At 43.4% G+C, this 27811-nt stretch overlaps 2 protein-coding genes across 6 annotated transcripts; both read left to right on the forward strand.

Moving 5' to 3' along the window:
• The first annotated feature begins 4557 nt into the window (after window positions 1-4557).
• marveld2a (MARVEL domain containing 2a) lies at window positions 4558-16184 on the forward strand. Of its 4 annotated transcripts, none has more exons than XM_036977099.1 (9): window positions 4558-4836; window positions 7184-7283; window positions 8842-9849; window positions 10093-10313; window positions 11508-11543; window positions 11701-11840; window positions 12896-13067; window positions 13547-13597; window positions 14933-16184. In XM_036977099.1, exons 3-9 carry the CDS (start codon window positions 8859-8861, stop codon window positions 15050-15052), a joined length of 1731 nt encoding a protein of 576 aa, XP_036832994.1. In that variant the 5' UTR covers window positions 4558-4836; window positions 7184-7283; window positions 8842-8858; the 3' UTR covers window positions 15053-16184. The 4 variants fall into 4 exon arrangements, with proteins under 4 accessions (XP_036832994.1, XP_036832991.1, XP_036832992.1 ...); XM_036977096.1 differs by having other exon boundaries at window positions 4559-4836; window positions 11698-11840; XM_036977097.1 differs by having other exon boundaries at window positions 4567-4836; window positions 7184-7296; window positions 11698-11840.
• An 826-nt stretch (window positions 16185-17010) lies between these two features.
• On the forward strand, window positions 17011-26748 carry oclna (occludin a). 2 transcript variants are annotated; one of them, XM_021601275.2, is made up of 9 exons: window positions 17011-17131; window positions 17913-18014; window positions 18379-19027; window positions 19142-19309; window positions 21357-21490; window positions 24271-24456; window positions 24655-24826; window positions 25183-25224; window positions 25493-26748. In XM_021601275.2, exons 2-9 carry the CDS (start codon window positions 17965-17967, stop codon window positions 25589-25591), a joined length of 1500 nt encoding a protein of 499 aa, XP_021456950.2. In that variant the 5' UTR covers window positions 17011-17131; window positions 17913-17964; the 3' UTR covers window positions 25592-26748.
• The last annotated feature ends 1063 nt before the right edge of the window (window positions 26749-27811 follow it).

Raw genomic sequence — 27811 nt, forward strand, 5'->3', positions numbered from 1 at the left:
GCTGGAGCGCGTGCTACGGGTGGTTGTTGTTATCGTGACCAGTGAGCTGAGATAAGGTGGAGCTTTACCTAGCATAGATTTATAGATGACCTGGAGCCAGTGGGTCTGGCGACGAATATGTAGCGAGGGCCAGCCGACTAGAGCATACAGGTCGCAGTGGTGGGTGGTATAAGGGGCTTTGGTAACAAAACAGATGGCACTGTGATAGACTGCATCCAGTTTGCTGAGTAGAGTATTGGAAGCTATTTTGTAAGCGACAACGCTGAAGTCGAGGATCGGTAGGATAGTCAGTTTTACTAGGGTAAGTTTGGCAGAGTGAGTGAAGGAGGCTTTGTTTGCGAAATAGGAAGCCAATTCTAGATTTGATTTTGGATTGGAGATGTTTAATATGAGTCTGGAAGGAGAGTTACAGTCTAGCCAGACACCTAGGTATTTGTAGTTGTCCACATATTCTAGGTCAGAACCGTCCAGGGTAGTGATGCTAGTCGGGCAGGCAGCGAATGGTTGAAAAGCATGTATTTGGTTTAACTAAGAGCAGTTGGAGGCCACGGAAGGAGTGTTGTATGGCATTGAAGCTCCTTCGGAAGTTAGTTAACACGGTGTCCAAAGAAGTGCCAGATGTATACAGATGGTGTCGTCTGCGTAGAGTTGGATCAGGGAATCACCCGCAGCAAGAGCGACATGATATATACAGAGAAAAGAGTCGGCCCGAGAATTGAACCCTGTGGTACCCCCATAGAGACTGCCAGAGGTCTGGACAACAGGCACACTGAATTGACACACTGAACTCTATCTGAGAAGTAGTTGGTGAATCAGGCGAGGCAGTCATTTGAGAAACCAAGACCTGTTGAGTCTGCCGATAAGAATACGGTGATTGACAGAGTCGAAAGCTTTGGCCAGGTCGATGAAGACAGCTGCACAGTACTCTTTTTTTATCGATGGCAGTTATGATATTGTTTAGTACCTTGAGCGTGGCTGAGGTGCACCCGTGACGAGCTCGGAAACCAGTTTGCACAGCGAAGAAGGTACGGTGGAATTTGAAATGGTCAGTGATCTGTTTATTAACTTGGCTTTCGAAGACGTTAGAGAGGCAGGGCAGGGGGGGCAGAGCTATTGGCTGGGGTTGGGGTAGCCAGGAGGAAAGCATGGCCAGCCGTAGAAAAATGCTTATCTAAATTTTCGAAAATCATGGATTTATTGGTTGTGATCGTGTTACCTAGCCTCAGAGCAATGGGCAAATGGGAGGAAGTGCTCTTGTTCTCCATGGACTTTACAGTGCCCCAAAACCTTTTGGAGTTAGAGCTACAGGGTGAACATTTCTGTTTGAAAAAGCAAGCCTTTGCTTTCCTGACTGACTGCGTGTATTGGTACCTGACTTCCCTGAACAGCTGCATATCGCAGGGACTATTCGATGCAATTGCAGTCCGCCTGTCACGTCCTGACATTAGTTCCTTTTTTATGTCTCTATTTTAGTTTGGTCAGGGCGTGAGTTGGGTTGGGCATTCTATGTTTTGGTTCTATGTTTTGTATTTCTGGTTTTGGCCTGGTATGGTTCCCAATCAGAGGCAGCTGTCAATCGTTGTCTCTGATTGAGAACCATACTTAGGCAGCCTGTTTTCCCACTATGGGTTGTGGGTAGTTGTTTTCTGTTTTGTGTTGCTGCACCTTACAGGACTGTTTAGTTTTTGTTTCACTCTCTTTGTTATTTTGTTTAGTGTTTCTGTTCCAATAAATAGCATGAACACTTACCACGCTGCGCATTGGTCCGATCCTTCGTACTCCTCGTCAGAGGAGAACTACCCACCAAGAAAGGACCAAGCAGCGTGGTAACGAGAGGCAGCGATATCTGGAGAAATGGACATGGGAGGAGATATTGGACGTCAAGGGACCCTGGGCACAGGCTGGAGAATATCTCTGCCCCCCAAGGAAGAACTGGAGGTAGCGAAAGTTGAGCGGCGGCGATATGAGGTAAGGCAGCGCAACAGGCACTATAGGCAGGGGGGCACACGGGGAGATTGGCGGAGTCAGGCGATAGACCTGAGCCAACTCCCCGTGCTTACCGGAATAAGCGTAGTACTGGGCAGGCACCGTGTTATGCGGTCAAGCGCACGGTGTCGCCAGTACGTGCTCACAGCCCGGTGCGCTATATGCCAGCCCCCCGCAAGTGCCATGCGAGAGTGGGCATCTAGCCAGGGCGTATTGTGCCGGCTCAGCGTGTTTTTGTCTCCGGTACGCCGTTTCGGCCCAGGGTATCCTGTGCCGGCTCTGCGTGCTGTGCCTCCGGGGCGCTGGGAGGGTGCAGTGTGCCCTATGCCTGCGCTCCGCCCGTGCCGGGCGAATATGGGCATTGAGCCTAAGGGAGAGGTGCGAGTGGTATGCACCCGATCTCCAGTGCTCACCCACAGCCCGGTTCAACCCGCCCGTCAGTCAGGAGCTGCCAGAGCCGCCCGTCAGTCAGGAGCTGCCAGAGTCTCCCGCCTGTCCGGCGCTGCCAGAGTCTCCCGCCTGTCCGGCGCTGCCAGAGTCTCCCGCCTGTCCGGCGCTGCCAGAGTCTCCCGCCTGTCCGGCGCTGCCAGAGTCTCCCGCCTGTCCGGCGCTGCCAGAGTCTCCCGCCTATTCGGGGCCTGCTTTAAGGGCCCCCAGTCTGGGGTCGGCGGCGAGGGTCGGCGCTCCAAAGGCGCCACTTAAGTGGGCCAAGACTATGGTGGAGTGGGGTCCACGTCCCGCGCCAGAGCCGCCACCACGGACAGACGCCCACCCAGACCCTCCCCTAATGGGTTTAGGTTTTGCGGCCGGAGTCCGCACCTTTGGTCCGATCCTTCATACTCCTCGTCAGAAGAGGAAGAAAACCGTTACACCGCCACAGGATGTTTTTGTGCTGGTCAAGGGCAGTCAGGTCTGGAGTGAACCAAGGGCTATATCTGCTCTTAGTTCTACATTTTTTGAAAGGGGCATGCTTTTTTAAGATGGTGAGGAAATTACTTTTAAAGAACGACCAGGCATCCTTGTCTGACGGGATGAGGTCAATATCCTTCCAGGATACCCAGGTTGTTTGACCGCGGACCCATAGCGGATACAGGCAAGAAGGCAGTGATCACTGAGATCCTGATTGAAAACAGCAGAGGTATATTTGGAGGGCAAGTTGGTCAGGATAATATCTATGAGGGTACCCATGTTTACGGATTTAGGGTTGTATCTGGTGGGTTCCTTGATGATTTATGTAAGATTGAGGGCATCTAGCTTAGATTGTAGGACTGCCGGGGTGTTAAGCATATCCCAGTTTAGGTCACCTAACAGAACAAACTCTGAAGATAGATGAGGGGCAATCAATTCACATATGGTGTCCAGCTGGGAGCTGAGGGGGGACTATAACAGGCGGCAACAGTGAGAGACTTATTTCTGGAGAGATTCATTTTTAAAATTAGAAGTTCAAACTGTTTGGGCATAGACCTGGAAAGTATGACAGAACTTTGCAGGCTATCTCTGCAGTAGATTGCAACTCCTCCCCCTTTAGCAGTTCTATCTTGACGGAAAATATTGTAGTTGGGTATGGGCTCATTGTGGGTGAAAAGATACATTAATATGACATGACTGTTCTAGTCGTGTGTGTCAGATTAGCCTGAGAAAATGCTCATTACTCTCAATATTCACATATTTAAAATGCTCTATAATGTCTAAAATACAACCTCTTATTGTTTTGTGCAGCATGTCTGCTCCCTGGTGGTCAGCTAATGGATGTTCTGCACTTTTCAGTTGTGCAAGTTCTGTACTTGTCAAATCTCTGCTACTCCATCTGCAATGAATACCTGCAGGTGCGCTTGATTTAATGTATTTGATGTCTGGATGATAGCAATTAAATCGGTAAGTGATACAGTATTTTCACAGCATCTTTGTCGTGATCCCTGTGACCACTGTCAGGGGGTCCTTTAACATCAGTGAGGTGACGTTTTTTTTCAGTGTTTGATAGTCACGTGCACAGGGTTGCAGGTGTGATTGCAGGGTACAGTGAACAGTGTGTGTGTGTGTGTGTGTGTGTGTGTTTGTGAGGCAGACAGGCCCCTTCAGACAACCTGTTGCTGTTTAACGGCCTGACACGTCTATCGCTGCTGCAACCTGGTCCTTATGAGTGTCACATAACAACATTGGTCTGGGTGCCGGTCTTTTTCTGCTTTAGCCAATTTGCTGTTGTCTTTCCAAACTTGCTAAACATAAGGCAAGACAACAATGTGATGTTTTACTGTTGAGTTTAGAAACAATCGGATACCCAGACTATCGCATCAGGGATTATGTTTAATCAGTAACAGATCTTCTACTGGGTTGTGTTGTACTCTGCTGTATTCATTATAATGTGTCCTTTGTCAGTTTATTTGACCGTAGGGAATCACAACATCCCTGCAGAGAGAGAGAGAGAAAGAGACTGAGAATTAAAGGAAAGAAAAAAGAGAGATAAACAGTGATAGACCACCTCTAGGCTGTGCCTACACTTTCGATACCCAGTCATAAATTAGTCATCAGTATCACTTCCCTGTTGTGATCTTATTTCCACACAGCCCTCTAGTCTAATTGCAGGTGCGCTCGATTTTCCTGATCTGACCTGGCCATTGGGAGGACAGTGCACTTTAGGACAAATAAATGGGTCATGCGGTGTGCCGGGAGAGCTAAATCGGCGAGAAGCTACAGGTAGAGCGTACTTTTTCGACTGACGTCACTCCCAGGGATGGGCTTGTCACGTGGTTAAAGTCTGCTCTATCTTGTGGAAAACAACCTCTGAGCTTTAAGGGAAAAAACTGGGAGAAAAACTACTGGAGATAACAAGCTAATTTAGCAGGGGCAAAGGTAAGCCCAAACTATTTCAACAAAGCACTCTAATAATCACAATTTTTGTAAATGACCACGTAGACCGAAGTCTATAGCTTTACCATAACATATTCAGAAGCTACTTTTCACTCCAGTGTTGCCGGAGAAGGGAGCCAAGTTTCTAATTCGTCGCAACGACTGCATTCGAATAGCTTATTTCCGATAGCCTTACCAAATGCACAATCCACTATTACGTCCAAGTAGGTTATGCACCTGTCTTTTATTATTAAATGCGACAAACTAAATCCAACATTCACAGACAGTGAAAAGGTAGGCTGAACTGCCATTACAGCGAACGTGCCCTTTGAAACAACCGAGTCAGGGGTGCTGGATACAATATAACGTTACTGTATTAAGTTATATTTTGTTTCAAGTCAAGTGATAGTGTAATAAGCAATAATATAAAGATTCGTATGGTAGGCCTAATTATTCCTGTCTTTCAATGGTTGTTTTACTTCACCTGTGAAATACCCTTATGTTTTTGTTAATAGTATTATAGATAATTTGAATGGTTTGCTTTCACAAATTGCAGGGCAATTCAAAATGCATTTTGAACAATTAAAATGCATTGTTTTATTTGTTTTATCAGTAGGCTATAATGATATAGTGCTTTAGCCCCGGGCTACTCTTTTCTTTTACCACCTACAGTGGGACAAAAAAGTATTTAGTCAGCCACCAATTGTGCAAGTTCTCCCACTTAAAAAGATGAGGCCTGTAATTTTCATCATAGGTACACTTCAACTATGACAGACAAAATGAGAAAAAAAAAATCCAGAAAATCACATTGTAGGATTTTTAATTAATTAATTTGCTAATTATGGTGGGAAATTTGGTATTTGGTCACCTACAAACAAGCAATATTTCTGGCTCTCACAGACCTGTAACTTCTTCTTTAAGAGGCTCCTCTGTCCTCCACTCGTTACCTGTATTAATGGCACCTGTTTGAACTTGTTATCAGTATAAAAGACACCTGTCCGCAACCTGAAACAGTCACGCTCCAAACTCCACCTATGGCCAAGACCAAAGAGCTGTCAAAGGACACCAGAAACAAAATTGTAGACCTGCACCAGGCTGGGAAGACTGAATCTGCAATATGTAAATAGCTTGGTTTGAAGAAATCAACTGTGGGAGCAATTATTAGGAAATGGAAGACATACAAGACCACTGATAATCTCCCTCGATCTGGGGCTCCATGCAAGATCTCACCCCGTGGGGTCAAAATGATCACAAGAACGGTGAGCAAAAATCCCAGAACCACACGGGGGGACCTAGTGAATGACCTGCAGAGAGCTGGGACCAAAGTAACAAAGCCTACCATCAGTAACACACAACGCCGCCAGGGACTCAAATCCTGCAGTGCCAGATGTGTCCCCCTGCTTAAGCCAGTACATGTCCAGGCCCGTCTGAAGTTTGCTAGAGAGCATTTGGATGATCCAGAAGAAGATTGGGAGAATGTAATATGGTCAGATGAAACCAAAATATAACTTTTTGGTAAAAACTCAACTCGTCGTGTTTGGAGGACAAAGAATGCTGAGTTGCATCCAAAGAACACCATACTATATTGTGAAACATGGGGGTGGAAACATCATGCTTTGGGGCTGTTTTTCTGCAAAGGGACCAGGACGACTGATCCGTGTAAAGGAAAGAATGAATGGGGCCATGTATCGTGAGATTTTGAGTGAAAAACTCCTTCCATCAGCAAAGGCATTAAGGATGAAACATGGCTGGGTCTTTCAACATGACAATGATCCCAAACACACCGCCCGGGCAATGAAGGAGTGGCTTCGTAAGAAGCGTTTCAAGGTCCTGGAGTGGCCTAGCCAAATCTTTGGAAGGAGTTGAAAGTCCGTGTTGCCCAGCAACAGCCCCAAAACATCACTGCTCTAGAGGAGATCTGCATGGAGGAATGGGCCAAAATACCAGCAACAGTGTGTGAAAACCTTGTGAAGACTTACAGAAAACATTTGTCCTCTGTCATTGCCAACAAAGGGTATATAACAAAGTATTGAGAAACTTTTGTTATTGACCAAATACTTATGTTCCACCATAATTTGCAAATTAATTAATTAAAAATCCTACAATGTGATTTTCTGGGTTTTTATTTCTTCTATTTTTGTCTGTCATAGTTGACGTGTACCTATGATGAAAATTACAGGCCTCTCTCATATTTTTAAGTGGGAGAACTTGCACAATTGGTGGCTGACTAAATACTTTTTTGCCCCACTGTATATGATTTTGGAGACTTGCATTTTTAGTCAATTACATTGTAGAATGTGTACCCATTTAATGTGTGTATAAACCCAAATACTAATCTTTGTGTCTGCAGGTGATTCCTGGATGTATGTATGATCTGTATGTCCAGACAAGGTTTGCATTCTGACCTGCAAGCCAATGTAAGTCGTGCTGAGTGACTGCGTGTGAAAGAGGTATTCCAACACAGTATGTTCATTTATCATAATCTAATAACATAATTTATCCTCTCCAATTGAAGATGGCATGCTGGCTAATGATCATCAATAATATATTTTTGTGTCACTACTGCTAGTAATTAAAGCAACACACTGCTGACTATCCAACCCTTACAAAAAAAGATAGCGGTTTTGAAACTGCAGTAAAAGTGTAGTAACTGCAGTCGACTGTGGTATTTTGGACACAGTATTTGCAGCATTTGTACTGCACTCTAACTCAAATCTAATGTTATTGGTCAATGCTTACATACAAGCCCCTAACCAACATAATAATGTAAAGTTTAAAATCCAAAAGTAACAGAATAAAATGACATAACAATAACAAGGCTATATACAGGGTGTACCGGTACCGAGTCAATGTGCAGGGGTACAGGTTAGTTGAGGTACTTTGTAAAGGGACTATGCATAGATAATAAACAGTGAGTAGCAGAAGTGTATAAAAAAAATGCAGTTATACTGCACTCTGACTGCAATCTTTTTTTGTAAGGGAAATTACTCTAGTACTCAATAGTCCAATGTAGGCTAGCCTATATGCCCACTTCCTTATTTAGTTGTGGCACAAAAATGTGTTCCTGACTCAACTTGCACTCTTTCATTTGTACTTTTAGGGTGTTTTCACATATTGTCGTCTTTAAAATAACTGATCGCAGTCCTCTTTAAAGTGCTAAATAACTCAGTTCACTTCAACTATTTTGTCCTCTTTGCATTGGCATTGCTATGTTTAGAAAGGAACCAAGATATTTCTCCAACATGCACTCTGGATTTTTTACATAGAGCAGGACAAACCATCTTTTTGGGGGGGGAACCTGAACATCATCATATTCTCTCTTTTGTGGCACCTATGTGAGGGTTTAGGGCAGGGGAAAAGGTGTTGCAGTAGTCTAGTGTGTGGTGCGGGAATAATGACACACGAACCTGGGGAGTGTGGTGTTCACATTGTCCTAAAAATGGGAACCTGACTACGGAATTCAAGTGAACCGGACTCCGATCACCTCTTGATGGTCTCAGTTCGGTTCGCTTCAGGGGATCTTTTGAGGGGTCTGAGTTTCTTTGGCGTGTTCACACTGCTTAAAAAATTAAGCAAACCGTAAAAAAAAAAAAGCTGAAAGGGACCAAGTGTGAAAACACCCTAAGTGCAGCTACTCCAGTTCTCTACCATTCTTGATGACCTATGGTTTAGGGTTAATCTTCTATGGTGCTTGGGTCAGCATATAGTTTTGGGCTGGTATCTATGGTTTGGTATACCATTACATTGTGCATGTTTGGTTGACGTTATCAGTGGTGTGCCTGTTTTTTAAGTTTGCGATCTGGGATTTCTGATTGTTTTGACACATTTCCTGCTTCTGCTTTCCTCATTTATTGTGCTCTTGTAATCTCTTCTTGCTGTACTTATTTCATCATCATGCCATTCATCCTAAAATATTTTTAATACTTTTGTGAAATATAAAAAGTTTCGATATTTAGCTGTTTTGAAAAGGGGACTATAACTTTTGTGTGTGTGTACTCGTGTGTGCAGGGCTCATCTCTTTCCCCATGACCTCTGGAGGAGGTCCCTGCGGCCGCACTGAGCGTGTCCGTCATGAACCCCATTACGACCAGGTCCCGCCAGGCTCCCTACGCCGAAACGACCCCTTTGACCTTCAACCCCTGAGGTACCAGCGGAGCACCGAACTAGCCCTGAGCTCTGATCCCCTTCCGCCCCCTCCCCTGCCCGACCAGCCCCCTGTGGGGCCCGAGTATGACCCCAGCGTCAGTGAGGACAACCCAGACCCTGACCCAGATCCACACCTCGAACTAGACCCTGCCCTCGACATCAAACCGGTCCACCGTTTCATCCCTGACTCGTGGAAGAGCTTCTTCAGAGGGACCAGTCTCCGCAGCAGCAAGCCCTGCCCCATGCCTGCCTCCTCCTCCTCTTCTAACAACAACAACAGCACCAGTGGCGGGGTGCGCTGCTCGCCCCCACACTCGCCCTCCCTGCCCAGATCCTACCGGGACCCCTATGGGGGGTCGGGGGGAAGCAGCTACAACTCCCGCAAGGAGCTCCTGGGAGTGGGTGACCACCAAGAGTCAATTTCGGGACGCACACTCCACACGGCGCTCACCTACAGCGAGCGGGTGGAAGAGTACCACGAGCGCTACGGCTACATGAAGTCCTGGGCGGGCCTGCTGAGGATTCTGGGATGCGTGGAGCTGCTGCTGGGTGCAGCGGTGTTCGCCTGCGTGTGCGCGTACGTGCACAAGGACAACGAGTGGTTCAACATGTTTGGCTACTCCTCGCCTGGAAGTGCATACGGAGGCTACGGAGGGGGGATGTACGGAGCGGGCACCGGAGGGTCCTACTACTCGGGTCCTCAGACTCCGTTTGTGTTAGTTGTGGCGGGGCTGGCCTGGATCGTGACTGTGATATTGTTGGTGATAGGGATGACTATGTACTACCGCACCATCCTACTGGATTCCTCCTGGTGGCCCCTGACAGAGTTTACTATAAACCTGGCCATGGCCGTGCTCTACATGGCTGCAGGTGGGTGGGAAGTGAACTACACACTTTAGAGAGAGAATGCAATGCTATGTCAATGTAAACTATGATGGTTACTATTATTTGTGGTTCTTCCAACTGCTTAGCTGGTTATAGCATGATACTTGTAACACCAGTGTTGTGGTTGACTACAGCAGGGGCCATACATTTTATAATAATATACAGTAACTGTGTTGACTCGTTGGATAAAATGTATTTACTAAATGACCATACTACTATCATTATTAGCTGTAGTCTACGTCAGGGACACCACGCGGGGCGGTCTCTGCTCCCTTCCCATCTTCAACAATGGCATCAACGGGGCTTTTTGCCGCACCGAGGCCGGACAGACAGCCGCCATCATCTTTCTGTTCGTCACCATGGTGATCTACCTGATCGGGGCCATTGTGTGTCTGAAGTTGTGGCGGCACGAGCAGGCACGCATGTACCGGGAAAAGTATGGCCTGGAGGTGAGATTGTGGGTGTGTGCCTGAGGCACGAGGTTAAAAGTTAGGACTGAGAAGAAAGTTACATTTCTGTGAGGATGTCTAAGTTGCAGGTATTATTTGCATTCATTGGTGTCTGATTCACAGTTGATGCAAGCTTGGCAATGAAAATAAAACTGTCTGAACCACCACTAATGAGAAAGGGTGAGAGGGGTGTGAATGAGTGCATGTGCGCGTTCACACTGCGTGATGGTCCATTGAGAGAGCATTGTTCATTAGTGGATGGGGGTTGCCATGGTAGCTTGCTATGTTCTATGTTAATTGCTAGGCGGCTCAGGTACCACTTGTTCTATCGCTTTCATTCAGTTCTCATGTGAGGAAGAAAATCTGTTCTAGTTATGAAAACATTGGAGCAACATTTTATTTGGATAGTCCATCTGTAGATGCTCTACAGACTCAGTTTAAATGTTACTATCTACTAACCTTAACCCTTATTCTAGAACTAACCTTAACCCTTATTCGAGGACTAACCTGACCCCTTATTTTAGAACTAACCGTAACCTTGCTTATACACAGATAATTTGACCATCTGTACAGCATCTACAGATATACTTTCCAAATCAAGTGTGACTTTGTCTTTCTGTATGCTGTATACATTGAGTGTGCAAAATATTAAGAATGCCTGATCTTTCCACGACAAACTGACTAGGTGAATCCAGGTGAAAGCTATAATCCCTTATTGACGTGACTTGCTAAATCCACTTTAGTCAGTGTAGATGAGGGCAGGATTTTTAAGCTTTTGAGACAATGGAGACATGGATTGTGTATGTGTGTCATTCAGAGGGTGAATGGGCAAGACAAAATATTTAAGTGCCTTTGAACAGGGTATGGTAGTAGCTGCCAGGCGCACTGGTTGTATCAAGAACTGCAACGCTGCTGGGTTTTTCATGCTCAACAGTTTCCCATGTACATCAAGAATAGTCCACCACCCAAGGACATCCAGCCAAAGGACACAACTGTGGGAAGCATTGGAGTCAACCTGGCCCAGCATCTCTGTGGAACGCAAAAGGGGGGGGTGCAACTCAATATTAGGAATGTGTTCATAATAATTTGTACACTCAGTGTATATGCAGTCTTATATTACATAAATATAAGCTCTTTTTTTTTTGCAGAAGTGTCATTTTAGACTTATACAACTTCTGTTTTCTTATTACGCAGATGCATACGACAGATTCCCCTGCGGCGCGGTCTTTGGTAAGCATTTACTGCTGAGCTTAATGTTTTTATTTATGGCTTAATGCCAACAAAGAAATCTATGGTGTTGATCAGCTCCTTAGTATTACACATACTCCAGTTACATCCATGGTCTATATTTCTATGGTTCTGTCTTTGTTCTTCTTTCTCCCAGATGCCGGTTCCAGAGCCAATTCAGAGTTCTACTGTGGTTCCCATCCAGGCTGCGGTACCCAAGGCAGGGCCACCGAAGGTTCTACAGGGAGCTATCCCTTCTGGTCACATCCCCAAACCAGTCATCATGCCTGACTATATAGCGTGAGTGGCACCTTCACACACAGGGCAGTGGGAGAGTAGTTGATACAGGGGTTTTATTGATAGAATTCAACCATGTTCAAATCTGAATTTAGTTTATTTGAAAGCTTTCAGGGAATGCACAGAGATTGCATTGGTGCATGGAATTATGCTCAGGATGTTAAATTATTAGGACAAATATCTGCCCTGTAATGTTAAGCGGGTGTAAAAAAAAAAGAAAGGACAGTCAATCTAGCACAAAGGTAGAATGTGCAATGATTACTGAGTCCTCTGGCGGGATTGTAAGTAGAATGTCATGTGGGCTGATAAACAAAAACCATGAGCCATATGCAAATTCAAGCTCTGCCTTAGCAGCCTAGACAGGAATTGTAATTTTTTTCTCTGGACATTTTGGGGGCAAATCCTAACTTCTTTAGAGGCAAATCCTAACTTCTTTAGAGGCAAATCCTAAGCGTTCAGGAGAAAAATAGCTTCTTTGCTGTTTTTAATTCTACACATTTTCGCCACTCGTAGTGAGCACAATGTTGAATTTTCGGCCTTCCTGATGTAAATATCCTTTGTTGTTTTTATCACTCCCATAACAATGACCCTGTTTGTTCTTATCCCTCCTATAATCATTAAGCCTGTTTAAGTTTAACACTTTATATTGAGTTGCCCTAATGCCTTGCAACTATTTTAGTACTCAGTCACCCAGTTCTGCATGGTATGTACATATTAGGTTACATTGAATAGTAATAAGACAGGAAAATTGTGTTTTAATTAGTAAAGGGTGTAGTAACTGTGTATTTACATTGACAACAATAACTGTATACCTTAATAAATATACATTTTGTAAAGTAAATACATTAATACCTTGCAGTAATACATTTAATTTATGTAAAGTGTGACTGATCTCTGTTTCACTGTAGTAAGTAGGCTACCCTGTGTTCTTTCTAGACCTGTTGTTGGAAGTAAAGTTACACTGTCTGCCATGGAGGAAGCCCCCTTTGCTTTCTGCCTCTCGTGTTGTAATAATGAATCCTCTGTTCCTCCGCTGCCCACTCTCTTCCCCCCTGCAGTAAGTACCCAACCATCCGTACGGTCGATGAGCGGGACCAGTACCGGGCTGTGTTCAATGACCAGTACTCTGAGTACAAGGAGCTCCACGCCGACGTGCAGGCCACCACCAGGAAGTTTGACGAGCTGGACGCCATGATGCGTGCCCTACCCCAGCACCCCAACAGTCAGATGGTGATTGGCCATGTCCTGCTGTTACGCAACCACACATTCACTTCCTGTTTATTATTTTTGTTCTTTTCTTGTTGATTGCATCTATCTGGTCTAAGAGTCTTCCTCTCTCTTTGTCTGCTGTAATTAACACTGATATTAAAAGAACTGGATAGGTGACAGGAAATAGCATTATAAACGTCAGCCATATTGCTTTCACCTAGCATGTTTTCAGATCAGTGCCGATGGAGACAATGAGAGGAAGCCATATTGAGAATATCAACACTAAATAGTTGTTCGTTCTGCTCTCATTGTGGTGCTCTGCCCCCCCCCCCACCCCTCCGTCCTCAAACTTCCTTGAATCCTCCCCCTCTATTTCCTCTCCCCTGTACTTCTCCTCCACCCTCCACTTCCTCTCAAAGCCATCAAACTGTACTTTCGATTCCTGAAGTTTCCTGATTTTTGAACTCATTACAATCTTGCATTATCTATTTTTTCACCAGGAGTATGACCGCGTAAACAAAATCCTTCAGGAGTACCAGAGGAAGAAAAATGTGAGTTTGTCCCCTGCCTTTCTCTCAATCATTCAGCTGCCCATATTGTAACAGTTGCCAACTCCAATTGGCCCTATATTCAGATTAAAAGACCTAGCCTATCCTTGTAAATAAAGCACCATTAGCAGACAGGGTGTAGTAAGTCACCTGTGTGCCAGTGGTTGTTAATCTATACTGCCACTGTGGGAAAGATGAATCGAGCATGAGTGGGCAGAGAGAGGAAGTGTGTGTTCTTCTATCCTTGTGGGTCCTTAAAATCACCAAGTTCCCACAAGTAAAACAAGGAAAATTCTCCTTTGTGGGGACATTGGTTATTTTAAATTCAGGGTTTCGGGTTACAATTAGGGTTAGGCTTGGTTTAGGGTTAGGGAAAATCTTTTGACATTTTTTAAGGAAATGTATTTTAGGTCCCTCGAGGATAGAAGAACATAACGTGTGTGCTTCTGTTCCGGCATGAGGAAGTATTGAATTTCCTTGCAAACCTTCTCACATGAATGGGCTCATTGTGTTTTCTCGAAACCTAGAGGTAGAGGAAACGGCATCACTTCATATTCAGCACAGTGCTGATGGTCTCTATCCTTCTTTATTTAAAAGGAGTGGGGTCAGGGAAAACACACAAGCTGAACTTGTATAAAAAAAGTAGTACTAAGCTTCTTTTCCCTGGCACACTCTACTAACTCACAATGCTGTTTAATATCACAATTATCCATGCTAAGCTTCTTTTCCCTGGCACACTCTACTAACTCACAATGCTGTTTAATATCACAATTATCCATGCTAAGCTTCTTTTCCCTGGCACACTCTACTAACTCACAATGCTGTTTAATATCACAATTATCCATGCTAAGCTTATTTTCCCTGGCACACTCTACTAACTCACAATGCTGTTTAATATCACAATTATCCATGCTAAGCTTAATTTCCCTGGCACACTCTACTAACTCACAATGCTGTTTAATATCACAATTATCCATGCTAAGCTTCTTTTCCCTGGCACACTCTACTAACTCACAATGCTGTTTAATATCACAATTATCAATGCTAAGCTTCATTTCCCTGGCACACTCTACTAACTCACAATGCTGTTTAATATCACAATTATCCACACTACATGTGGCATGTTATTGGCCTTACATTGTCTTTTTGACATTTGACACAGAGCTAATTCATATGCATTATGCTTAGGCCATAAGACGTTTCTGCCATGCAATGATGCATATGCCAGTAACTCTTTAAACTGGATTTCGATTTGCCAGAGCATTGCAGGATAACTGATAGGTTTGGTTAGTTTGAAAATTCAAGAAATCTGAAACTTCTCTTCTCTCTTGCTGTTAGGATCCTACGTTCCAGGAGAAGAGGGAGCGCTGTGAATACCTGAAGAACAAACTGGCCCACATTAAACAGAAGATCCACGAGTACGACAAGGTCATGGAGTGGAACGATGGCTACGGCTAAACCAGCATGGCCTATCTGTCTGAGGAGACCACTGGGAACCAGTAGGAGACCAGTTAAAACTAGTAGGGACCAGTTTAAAATAAAGGAAAACAGATGGGGACCAGTTTAAAATAAAGGAAAACAGATGGGGACCAGTTTAAAATAAAGGAAAACAGATGGGGACCAGTGCAAACAGATGGGAGCCATTTTTAGTTTAAATTTGATTATGAATGAAACCGGTTCAGGCTGGTTGGAACGGTGGTTTTAAATGGTGTCCCTTTCCTTTCAGAGACTGCACTTCTTTTTGAACCGGAACATTTTCTTAATTAAACCCCAAAAGAAACTGGAGTGTGTGTGCGACTGTGTGTGTGTGTGCATGATGGAGAATTGACCAAAGGGGCATCTGGAGCAATGCTTTACTTTTTTACTGAAAATGACCTTGATATGCAAACAAATACCAGTATGGTACTGTAACTGGACATACCACTGTATCTAAGGCCTTCTAATCCATTTCACCATACTCACGCAACACCAGCTGCTCAAGTGTTTCACAAAGGGAGAACAGGATTAGGCTGCAATCCTTCAAATGGATCATGGAAATTGTTGCATGCGTTTACATTTGACATGCTTTTATCGATCACTTTTTTCTACTCCCTCCATTCCTTGACTCCTAGCTCACTGACTCATTGGAACACTAGAGTGATGACGATTGTCATGTTGCAATCCATTTTGTTTTTACTCAACCACTGTTCAACCACTATCCAAAGTTAACTTATTAGGTAACCGTGATACTATGGCTCACTTTGGGTATGGTTTACTACCTGAACTCTTCAACTGCTGTATCTCAAGACTGTCTGTGTTATACACTGACCATCTGGAGGATTTGTGAATTTCCAAATCATCATATTGTGAGAATCAGGTAACATACAGGTGTCCCTCCTGAGTGATGATTATGCTTTTTGGAAAGATCACACACAATTTCTGATATATTTAATGACCACACTAATTTCTGTGTAGTTTTAGTACCATGTTCTACCATTTCATTAAACAACTACTTATTTCCTCCACTTGTGTTAGGCTAGCAGTTTGTAGTAGTGAATAACCTTTGCATGTGCCTTGGTGTGTTAATGTAAATAAATGACTGTTATATTTATGTCTTGTCTTCTATCATTTTGTGACTATGAACAAACATATGTTTTATTGCATTTAAATGTTGTCTTCCTGTATTAGACCAAATGTGATATTTAGAAAGGTTCTTTCGAAAGTTATCCATGATGAATTGGTGCTTGCTGTCTTCGAGACTACACCTCTGCTATTGCATGTCTGTTTTCGTATTATTTAGTAGTAGGCCCTACAAGCAGGCCTGTCAGTTTGCCACTCTCCTTAAAAACATACAGTAAAATGCCTGAAATTGAAAAACAAGCAATTGTTGTTGATAGCTCACAGGGTCTGCAAATTACAGGGTCTGCATACACTTGGCAGTTTACTTTTGTCAAAAAAAGTATTTTTGCTGATGGAAAATCCATCGATTAGTCTGCTTTATGCAAACTTGTGTGAAATAGGTCTACTGCATTTGCAGGTATTCAATGATACTTGTAACAAACTAGATGTTTTCCATTATATGTATACCGCAGGGATGTATATAATATGTTTGTAGTTTCTGGCTTCTGGCACTTGCTTACCACCGAACTGAATGGAAGACATACAGGGGAAAGAAAAAGGCTAGCCTAGGCTACTCCCAGAGGAAGCCTCTTGTAGGCCTACCAAGCAACCAAAATAAAACATTAGTGCACGTGCATTTGACTTGGATTATTTTCGTTTTGTTTCACTTCTGTTGACTTTGTTTCGCTTCAATACATTTTTCGTTGTAACAACTCTTCATTGTGGTACAAGCCTGCCTGATGGAGATGAGAGGAGGAAACCAGACACCCTTCACATTCGGGGGCGGGGAAATGTGTGTGTGTGGTGGGGGTGGGGGGTGAAGGGGCGGGTCATATTTTGACGATGCCACACCTGAACAAGGTGTGGCCTGTTATTGAGAATCGGACGGAATTTCACCAGAAACCACTGGTGTCAGACGCGCTGACTATTTTCCAACAGGTGAGTGGTTCGGCTTTATTTTGTGGAACATTTGTTTCATTGTGAAATCGTGTTTGTGGTAAGATCACATGATCTTTTTTCGCAATGTTATCTTAATTAAAATGCCGTGTTGTTGGAAACGAAACAAAAGTTTTTTTTTGTATCAACATTTGTTCAGCCTAGTTCAAACGCTTTACTGATATAATTTTATTGGTTATGAGTAGCCTATGATTTAACAACGGGATCAACAACTAGATTAATTCAAGGACCGACCCCCCCCCCCCCCCCCCCCTAATTACAAATAGTTTGTCGATTGCAAATTGACTTCAAGAATCTATAACATGTTTGCCTAAAACATAATCATTTCAAACCTAGCTTATATTTGTTTTTACAGTCTTATGTGGGGGGGCAAATTAATCCACCCGCAGGTCAAATTCGTCATGTGGCAACCAGTTGGGGAACCCTCATTTAAGAAATCAGTAATGCATGTCAGTTACTGTGTCATTATTCAGGTTCAAAATGTTGCAGATATAAATTTAACCTGGTTGACAAGCCATATGGCTTATGTGGATTAGAGAATAACGCAGATAATTGTCCTCATTATTTGAAAATGAATACCCCACTGAAAACACCTCTTTGTTGACTGTTGTTTTTTTTTGTTTTTGTCACACCTGTTCTCACTGTTTCCCTTGGGGAGGAAGCCTTGTGTCATTATTCACTGTGTTTTGTAACTCTCCTGTAGACACTGAGGCAGTGAGCTGTATGTTTCTTTGCTTTATTCTAATGTTTTTTTCTCCAACAGAGCTCAAACAGTTTTAAAGAGAGAGACCCTTTGGGCACCTGTGGATTCAGGAATGTCTTCCAAGCACAACGGGAGTCCGCCTCCCTATGAGTCAGATGGATAGTGAGTCGTAACTTTTACTTTACCCCTACTATATCTTTGTCAAAAGGTTTATGACCTTCCTGAACTATACATATTTGATATACTTGTTGGGTGGAAAAGGCATGAACTTTTACCTAAAGGTTTGATCTTGTATTATGTTTATCGAAAACCATAGTAGTGCAATAACTCATACTATATGAGGTGTTTGCTCAATAGAGATTGTAGCTTGTGTTGTTGGCCCACGGCAGTTTATAGCTCTCCTCTACATGTGTCTCACACACAATTGTCTTTGCTAACTCGCTCATCCTACAATTTATGTTCCTACACTTGACACCCCCACTCTGTTACAATCCACGTTTAATCGGTTGTCTGTCTCCCTCTGCAGTCATGAGCCACCCCAGCCGGCGTACTCCTACTACCCCGACGATGAGTTCCAGCACTTCTACAAATGGACGTCTCCCCCGGGCATCATCAAGCTGATGGCCATCATCATCATTGTCCTCTGTGTGGCCATATTTGCCTGTGTGGCCTCTACGCTGGCCTGGGACAGCCAGGGGGCCATGTCTGGCTTCGGTGGTTACGGGGGCAGCTCGTATGGGGGCAGCTCGTACGGAGGCGGTGGTTACTCCGGTAGCTTTGGTGGTGCTGCCTATGGTGCCGGTAACAACTATGGCTACGGCGGACTCGGAGGGAACTACAATGACCCTCGCACTGGCAAAGGATTCATCATTGCCATGGCAGCATTCAGCTTCATCACGGCCCTTGTCATTTTCATCATCGTGGTGTCGAGGCATGGCCTGTCGGAGTCTAGAAGGTTCTACCTAGCTGTGGTGATCATCTGTGCTATCCTGGCCCTGCTGATGCTCATAGCGACTATAGTGTACCTGGTGGCGGTGAACCCCATGGCTCAATCTACAGGGTCGATCTATGGGAGCCAGCTGGCAGGCCTGTGTGCCCAGTACCAGGGCCCCCAGGTTTCAGGAATGTTGGTCAACCAGTATCTCTACCATTACTGTGTGGTGGAGCCTCAGGAGGTGAGTGTACTTTGTGTGTGTTTATGTATGCCTCCTTTTGCCGCATACTTCCTCTCATCTCTGTGGTGGTGTCTGGGTCTGTGTGTCTCACCCAACTTCCCCATCCTAATCCAGGCCATAGCGATAGTGTTTGGCTTCCTGGTGATGGCGGCTCTGATCATCATGATGGTGTTTGCCTTAAAGACGCGCCAGAAAATCAGGAATTATGGCAAGTCCAACGTCCTGTGGAGGAAGGTGAAGATCATCAACGAGGAGGCCCCGCCCCAGGACGTGGAGGCATGGGTGAGTTAGGGAGTGGATGGGTACACATGGGGGATGAATGTTGAATATATTTGTTTAATTCCTTGTGTCTTCTCCTGTCTTTCACTTGCATTCCACACAAAACCCCAGAGGGAAGCAAGGAGAGGAAATGTGGAAACAATGATCAAAGGAAACACACTTGTAATAAGTGAGACAATACGGTTTCATATTGATATCACCTGTTAGGCGCTAACAGATCAGTGATCATGAAGGATAGGACAGAAATTATTGAAGACATTTTACACTATTGAAATGCTCTCGGATTCTATTCAAAGGTAATGCTTCCTCTAAACATGTACAGCTAGAGTTAGGAAATCATATCTGCAGAGTTTGTCTGACCATATAGTTTCTTTCACTTCCTGAAGGCTGTATGAAAGAAGGAAGAAAGGAGGGGACATTTTTTGTTGTTGTTGACTGTTCCAGTTGTTATGAATGACAGCCTACACAGAATTGTAGCACTTCGTTCACCTTAACCCTTCAGGGTTTTCCGTCTCTGAACAAACTGCTGCGGTCAGAGTTGTTGTTGACCTCTGGTGGTTTCAGTGAAACCAGGTACTGTGTTCTCATGCATGGAGAAGGATTAGTCAGGCCAATATGTCTGCCTGTTGACTGTTTTGTTCTACAGCAGTAGTCTGATAGGTAAAGTAGTAAGACCTGTTCTCCCAGAGTCAGCAGCATTGGAGGTTTGAGGAGAGAGCTCTCTCACACTCAGTTTCTGGGTGTGGTTTGTGTATGGTGGTTTCACTCCCAGTCAGTAAAATGGTGTGTAGAATAAGACCTTCAAAAACAAAAATGGCAGTTGGGAGGTATATTATTTCAAGAGGTTCTCTGTTGAATGAGGACAGTAAGCAGTTAAGGAAAAACATGGTCAGTGCTCAAAAGTAAAAAGAGGAGTCAACGATGAATACCTAAATCATGATAATGAAGTGGGAGTTCAGTCAAGATAGTAAGTGGCTCATAGTCGAGGTAAGTTTCAGTATGGTCCAACAAAATTATTTAACATTTACACACTGCAGCTTTTTTCACCAAACTTACAACTGGTATTTGAGTTTTGCACTAGAGGAAAATGTGAAAGAGGAAGAGCTGGTCTAACTAGTATTTAAACCCATGCTGACCAATACAAGCAAAGTAGACACATGCACAACATTACAGAACAGCAACATGACCCTGAGAAACTGAAGAGGCGGAGAAGTGCTGTGTGGCTCGTGAAAACCTTTCTGAAATTGCTGAGGCAGTGTTATTGCATGGATGAGTGTGTCTTCCCTGGTCTACTGATTACGCTGATGGGAAAATTCTGTCTGTCTACAAATGACACCTACTTAGTACCTACCCCTTATGCACTTGTGGAGGTCTGAGAGGAGTGGATTGGTGTAAACCATACTGTGAACATTCCACTTAGCTTGTCAGAGGTACTACCAAATTGCTAGCCTTATGCAATTAGCAATTTCAGATCTGAACAAAGTCCCAACACCAACGCTCCAAGCATTACTATAGTGGCTGGCTTTGCTCTGGGAAGTATTTCTGCATATGTTTTTCAGTGTAAATGTGTCTTACTATCAAGTTGGTACAACGTCATCAAATACAGTATGTCATTGTTCTGATGAGGATTCAATCTAAGCATGATGTGGCATTTCACTCCCCAGAGGAAGCATACTTCTATTACTGTACATCTGCATTTCAATTCCCCCTTCACACATATAGGCCTACCTGTTCAGATGACACTTTTTCAATTTGTATCTCAAGGCGGTTCCGTTGCCACAGTACAAATAGTATGATTATCTTGTCTGTTGTGGCTCTCTCAGCTGCTGTGGCTCTCTCAGCTGCTGTGGCTCTCTCAGCTGCTGTGGCTCTCTCAGCTGCTGTGGCTCTCTCAGCTGCTGTGGCTCTCTCAGCTGCTGTGGTTCTCTCAGCTGCTGTGGCTCTCTCAGCTGCTGTGGCTCTCTCAGCTGCTGTGGCTCTCTCAGCTGCTGTGGCTCTCTCGCCTGCTGTGAGTTAGGTCACTGAAGTATATGTTGTATCCCCTCTGCAGGTGAACAATGTGTCAGGTTTTCCTGATGAAGGTGTGGTGCTGACCGACTACCCAGAGAAGTTTGGAGGATCCAGGAGTCACCTGGACGACACCAGCACCAACTACGACAAACCTCCCTACAATGACAGCCCAGCGTGAGTACAGACAATACAGTACAGTTACAAACAGGCTTACACTACAACTACAGCCCACTTTAGTACAGACGAGATTAGATCTGTGGAATTGATCAAAGAACAATTACCTTATATTGTCTTATCATCTCATAATGTTATACTGGGAATTAAACAAAGAGTTGTTAACTACCAAAGGGAAGGAAAGCTATCTACATGGGTGCATGGAACATTAGGTCATGAAACAAGATGGTGGTGGGCTATTAAGTTTGCAGACGACACAACAGTGGTAGGCCTGATCAACGACGAGACAGCCTATAGGGAGGAGGTCAGAGACCTGGCCGGGTGGTGCCAGAATTAACAGCCTATCTCTCAACGTAACCGAGACTAAGGAGATGATTGTGGACTATAGGAAAAGGAGGACCGAGCACACTGCATTCTCATCGACGGGGCTGTAGTGTAGCAGGTAGAGTTCCTTGGTGTCCACATCAACAACAAACTAGAATGTTCCAAACACACCAAGACAGTTGTGAAGAGGGCACGACAAAGCCTATTCCCCCTCAGAAAACTAAAAAGATTTGGTATGGGTCCTGAGATCCTCAAGGTTCAACAGCTGCAACATCGAGAGCATCCTGACTGGTTGCATCACTGCCTGGTACGGCAATTGCTCGGCCTCCGACCGCATGGCACTACAGAGGGTAGTGAGTACGACCCAGTACATCACTTGAGCTTAGCTGCCTGCCATCCAGGACCTCTACACCAGGCGGTATCAGAGGAAGGCCCTACAAATTGTCAAAGACCTCAGCCACCCCAGTCATAGACTGTTCTCTACTACCGCATGGCAAGCGGTACCGGAGTGCCAAGTCTAGGACAAAAAGGCTTCTCAACAGTTTTTACCCAAAAGCCATAAGACTCATGAACAGGTAATCAAATGGCTACCCGGACTATTTACATTGTGTGCCCCCCCAACCCCTCTTTTTACTCTGCTGCTACTCTCGGTTTATCATATATGCATAGTCACTTTAACTATACATTCATGTACATACTACCTCAATTGGGCTGATCAACCAGTGCTCCCGCACATTGGCTAATCAAGCTATCTGCCTTATCCCTCCTCCCTCCACCCGCCAACCCCTCTTTTACGCTACTGCTATTCTCTGTTCATCATATGCATAGTAACTTTAACCATATCTATATGTACATACTACCTCAATCAACCTGACTAACCGGTGTCTGTATGTAGCCTCTACTTTTATAGCCATGCTACTGTATGTAGCCTGTCTTTTTACTGTTGTTTTATTTCTTTACTTACCTATTGTTCACCTAATACCTTTTTTGCATTATTGGTTAAAGCCTGTAAGTAAGCATTTCACTATAAGGTTGTATTCGGTGCACTTGACAAACTTTGATTTGAGAAGATTGTTCTGTTTTCTACATATGTCAGTGCAGACCAGTGTAGTGCTTCCACAGTAATGGCAGGTTTGAGGTTGATCCGAATCTTATGGTGTTATTCTACACTGCTGGGAGGGGACGATAGCATGTTAGGGCTTGCTGCAGTACTGAGATGACTGGGCGTGTTTGTGCGGGGTTGTGTGGGCATATGTGATTTTCTGTGCAGAAGACGGAGAATGTTGAAATGGGCGACATCTTCCGTCCATTTAAGTCCATTTACTGTAAGACACTGCTATGAAAGGACAGTGAGAATGGTAGGTGAGGGCTATAGTGAAGGAAGTGGGACATTCCTTCTTTCCCCTCCATCTGACGATGACATCATCACATTGAACAAGTCTGTATTTCCATTGTTGGAGAGGAGCAACTGTTGTCTTGTGCATCATATTGAAAGTCAGACATAAGCTTGCTTGGCATTTCACCAAGATTGGAATTGTTTTTGAGTAAAATTCTTCAAAAAAAGATGTCACCAGACCCCTTGCAAAAATGGGCTATCATCCCATGATCAGTTATGTACATTACCTAGTCCCAAATAAAAGTCCAGAGTGGTTGTACTATATTTGTAAAAAAGTGTTTATCGCACAACCTCGATGTCAAACAGTTGTTTTTAAGGAACAATAGAGACCGTGTGTCTGTCTCTGGGATGATTATCTTAAATGTAGGAACTTAGAAAGAAATACCACCCCTGGTCTCTGGAATGCAAGACCTGTGGTGTGTGTGTGATCACACAAATAGCTGGAGAGAATGGTCTCATGTCAGAATCAACCTTTTTATTATCATTATTTGGCATGAGGAAATCTTTCTGGCAGAACCAAATGTTCATGTTTCCTGTAGTGCAATCATCAGTCATGGATGGTACTGTAGGTCAACTCACAGCTTATCTCACCCCAGAAAGTGGTAACCTTTCCACAACTCAACCACCAGTATGACTGGTGACTGAAATACACTAATGCACCTTGTCATGCTTGTTTGAAGCAGAAATGTTTTGCTTTTATTTTTAATTCACCATTACACAACATTAGTGTCAATTTTTCCCACCCGGTCAGCAAAGTAAAAATGGGCAGTGCAAGTTCTGCACTTTTTATTTATTTATATTTTTTAAACTTTTGCTTGTGGCAGTAGCTGTAATGGCCTACAACAGTAATCCAACACTAACTTTTAAGTGTTAGCAGGTAGACCGCAGCATTGATCACTGCTTAGGGGAAGTGAAGCTCCCCGCATTAACTGACCCGGGTCATTTTGGTTCGTCAATGGTTAATAATACTAAATGGAGTAATTTGATCAGTTTGTATTGGGGCAACTCTATTTCTAAAGTACTAAATCAAGACTCCCATCTTTCCTTGTCTGTCTCATAGTCCTCCAGTAGTTTGTGACTTCCCTGTGCACAGTAGTGCCCCCTACAGCAGTGGCTCAGAGATGGCCAGCTCAGCAGCAGGGAAGCCCAAGAAGAGACGGGCCGGTCGTCCTCGCCGTACTGATGGACAGGATACAGACTACGCTTCCTCTGGGGACGAGCTGGATGACGACAATGACTTCGACAGGTACAGAGAGAGACAGAATTACAGTTGTAGTGATAATGGTTGTATGTATTTTAGTTGACAGCTACTATTAATACTACAAGATTGAAGTTGCTGTTCTGTGCCACAAAGTCTGAAAACATATTGCCGTCTAGGTTTCCACAATAAAATGTTCAAGTGTATTCTGACACACCCTCTCTCCCCCTTTCTCTCTCTCCTCAGTGAGTTCCCCACCATTGCCAATGAGCAGGAACGTGTGGACTACAAGCGTGAGTTTGACCGGGATCACCAGGAGTACAAGGACCTGCAGGGAGAGCTGGACATCATCAACAAGAGCCTGTCAGAGGTGGACAGAGAGCTGGATGAGCTGCAGGAGGGAAGCCCCCAGTTCCTGGTGAGTTTGATGGAATCATTTTGGTGAGGAATGGGCTAATCTTGATCACATGATGACTAGTTATTTGGGAAGCAAGGTGATTTGTTGATCAGTGATTCTGTGCAGTTTGAATGTAGTCAATCTCAAACGTGCACTTTAGAGGACTAGCTAGGTAGTTAAAGGTTTTCCTGGTCAGGTCATGTGGCCAGTAAAAATTCTGGTCCCAATTTATAGCTTTGAGAAAATGTCCATGATATGTTGCATTGTTTCTCAATCACATGCTAACTTTAGGGTGTGGAAGAAAGGGTTCATGAGAGGGATAGTTGTTTGAGAAGTATATTTGTTTGCATTTTCAATAATCTTTCTTTCCCCTACAGGATGCTATGGAAAAGTACAACAGGCTAAAGGACATAAAGAAGGTAGGTATCCACAACATTTAAGCAACGCCTCTTTGTTTGATCTACTTCCTTATGTACGCCCTCTTGTGTCTCTTCTGAGTACTACACCCCAGTCCCACATTGTCATGAAGTTTGAGAAAGTACATGTGGTTATCATGTCCCTTGTGAACTGATTTAGAACTAGATTTCTATACACTTGTACTTACCATACTTATTATAGTCATAAAACAAAACTGACCAGCTACAGAAGACAATGTACCTTCATTGGCCCATTCTTCCTGGTCTACAGTCAGCAGATTACCAGTTGAAGAAGCGCAGGTGTAAATACCTGAAGGCCAAACTGTCCCACATCAAGAGGATGGTCGCTGACTACGATCGCAGGGCCTGAACTTCCTGTCACCTGACGTCAGCCAGGATACTTCTTCCGGTTCAGAGTTGATGCCAGATGTAACACTGGTGGTTTGAGTCAGATTCTACTTATTTCTTTGGCTCTGCTCTAGTAACACTAGCATATCACTTAGAATTAAGCAATGTATTGAGCATTTATTCTAAGTGGTATGCTTGTGTAGATATAAGAACGTAACCTTTGTAATTAGGTTTGTGGTTGCCGTATACTGAGCATCTTCACTGAGAAGTGTCTTCCCAAGGATCTCCACTGTGATTGGATGGATGTGCTAGGGATCAGCCAATCCACAGTATACTACAAAGCTGTTAAAAATGAAGTTCTCGCACATACTTCCCGAGACAATGGCTGTAGAAATATGTGTGGGTTTTGTGACTTTTTTTTTTTTTTTAAATGGGTAATTTGAATGTGCAGAAATAATATATTTATGACTGCATTAAGTTATTAGTGTTCAAAGGCTTGTGTTAACTCTTGTTTCGTATAATGAATGGTACTTAGTGCAGTTTATCCTCTCTGTTGTCTGTTGCTAATGTTGGGATGGGACAAAATGACAACCTCAAACTGTGATGTTGTGAGACTGATTTCACTCTGATACATTAGATGTTTTTTTTTTCAGCTTCCTCTTTTAGATAAGATGTTCACTTTTTATTATTTCACTTTCTATTTTCTCTTAACCTCATTGTCAGGTTTTAATACTTGTACTTATGAAAGGTTTGCCATTTGTAAATATGTGAATATACTTGTGGTCTCTTTATGTACTAATGCGTTGTACCCTCTCCTGTAATTTTTTTTTGTCAGTTGCTAAAGACTTTGAAACGGTTATACTTTGTAAATCATTATGCATTTGATTCATGTTCTGTTTACTTTTTTGATCTAAATGGAATATATTCAAGGTCACCTTTTTAAAACTGATAATTCAATAAAGATTTGCGTAACAGTTGAAATCAACATGATCAATTCTGTTCTATATGATCTTTTAAAGCCATTCTCAGGTTTTTCAATGTGTGAATATACTGTTATATACTTAGTTATATTATATTGATGTAATATGGTCTGCTCTCTTTTGTCAGTTGCTAAAGACTTTGAAACTTTTTTTTATCAAGATGCCTTAAGGTCTTTTTAAATAAAATAATTAAACTGCACTTTTTTTGCAATGACTTATTTTTAATACCAGTACTTTTCATTGTCAGTCTACTGCGAACACTACTAATCATAGCTAAACAGCAATTAACACTTATAACAGGGTCAAATTATTACTTCAGGTCGGAAAGTCAGTGCTCTAGAAAGATGCCAGAGTTTCTGACTTGGAGATTTTGAAGTGTCTGTCCTATATCTAGGAGGTACTGCATAAGAATGCTCAGAAAATATATTTTTGTGTTTTGGACACCTTTAACCACTTATTTTTGTTGGCACAAAGATACCTTGAGTCTTTTTTTTCACCTAACTATTAATCTAATTCCAATGACAGACTTTTTTGGGTTGATTTCATGTTGAATTCACGTTAGTTGACGACAATCAAATTGAGCCTAAATCAAAACTAGATGTTGAACTGAAAGCTGTGCTCAGTTGGAAAATATAGATTGCACTTCTAAAATCATATTTCACACCATAGCCTGCTGAATTTGTAAAATAACTTTTTTCATTTTTATTTCGGCACAAATTCAAATGTGGCACTGACTCGCTCATAGACTGTTTCAGCATTGTCTCATTGAAAAGTTTGGCATTCGACTAGTGCTAGCCATGTGGGACATCATGCACGTGCAGTTAGAAGCCTGCTGAGTTGGCAGCAGGCAGACGAGCAATATCCACCTTCGTAGTATGGATGAAGCCTAAACTGCAATGTGAAACTGAAGCTGGTTATCTTTAGAAAACCCTGAGTAGATCGAGTTTGCAAACACCAATCCGGTGTGTCTTTTGCATGAACATTTGTGTAATTGTCCTGCTGAAAAAAATAACTATCCCAGGGTTAGGGTTTCAGAAGACTGAGGTGGGTTTTCCTTTAACTTTTTACCTGGACTTTCCTCCTTTCATATTTTTTTGATCCTGACATTTTTTTGATCCTGACATACAGTGCCTTCAGAAAGTATTCATAACCATGACTTATTCCACTTTTGTTGTTACAGCCTGAACTCAAAATTGAGTCATTTTTTTTTTCATCCAGCTACACACAATATCCCAATACCCAATAATGACAAAGTGAAAACA

This window comes from Oncorhynchus mykiss, chromosome 5 (genome assembly GCF_013265735.2).
Source record: "Oncorhynchus mykiss isolate Arlee chromosome 5, USDA_OmykA_1.1, whole genome shotgun sequence".
Lineage (NCBI taxonomy): Eukaryota > Metazoa > Chordata > Actinopteri > Salmoniformes > Salmonidae > Oncorhynchus > Oncorhynchus mykiss.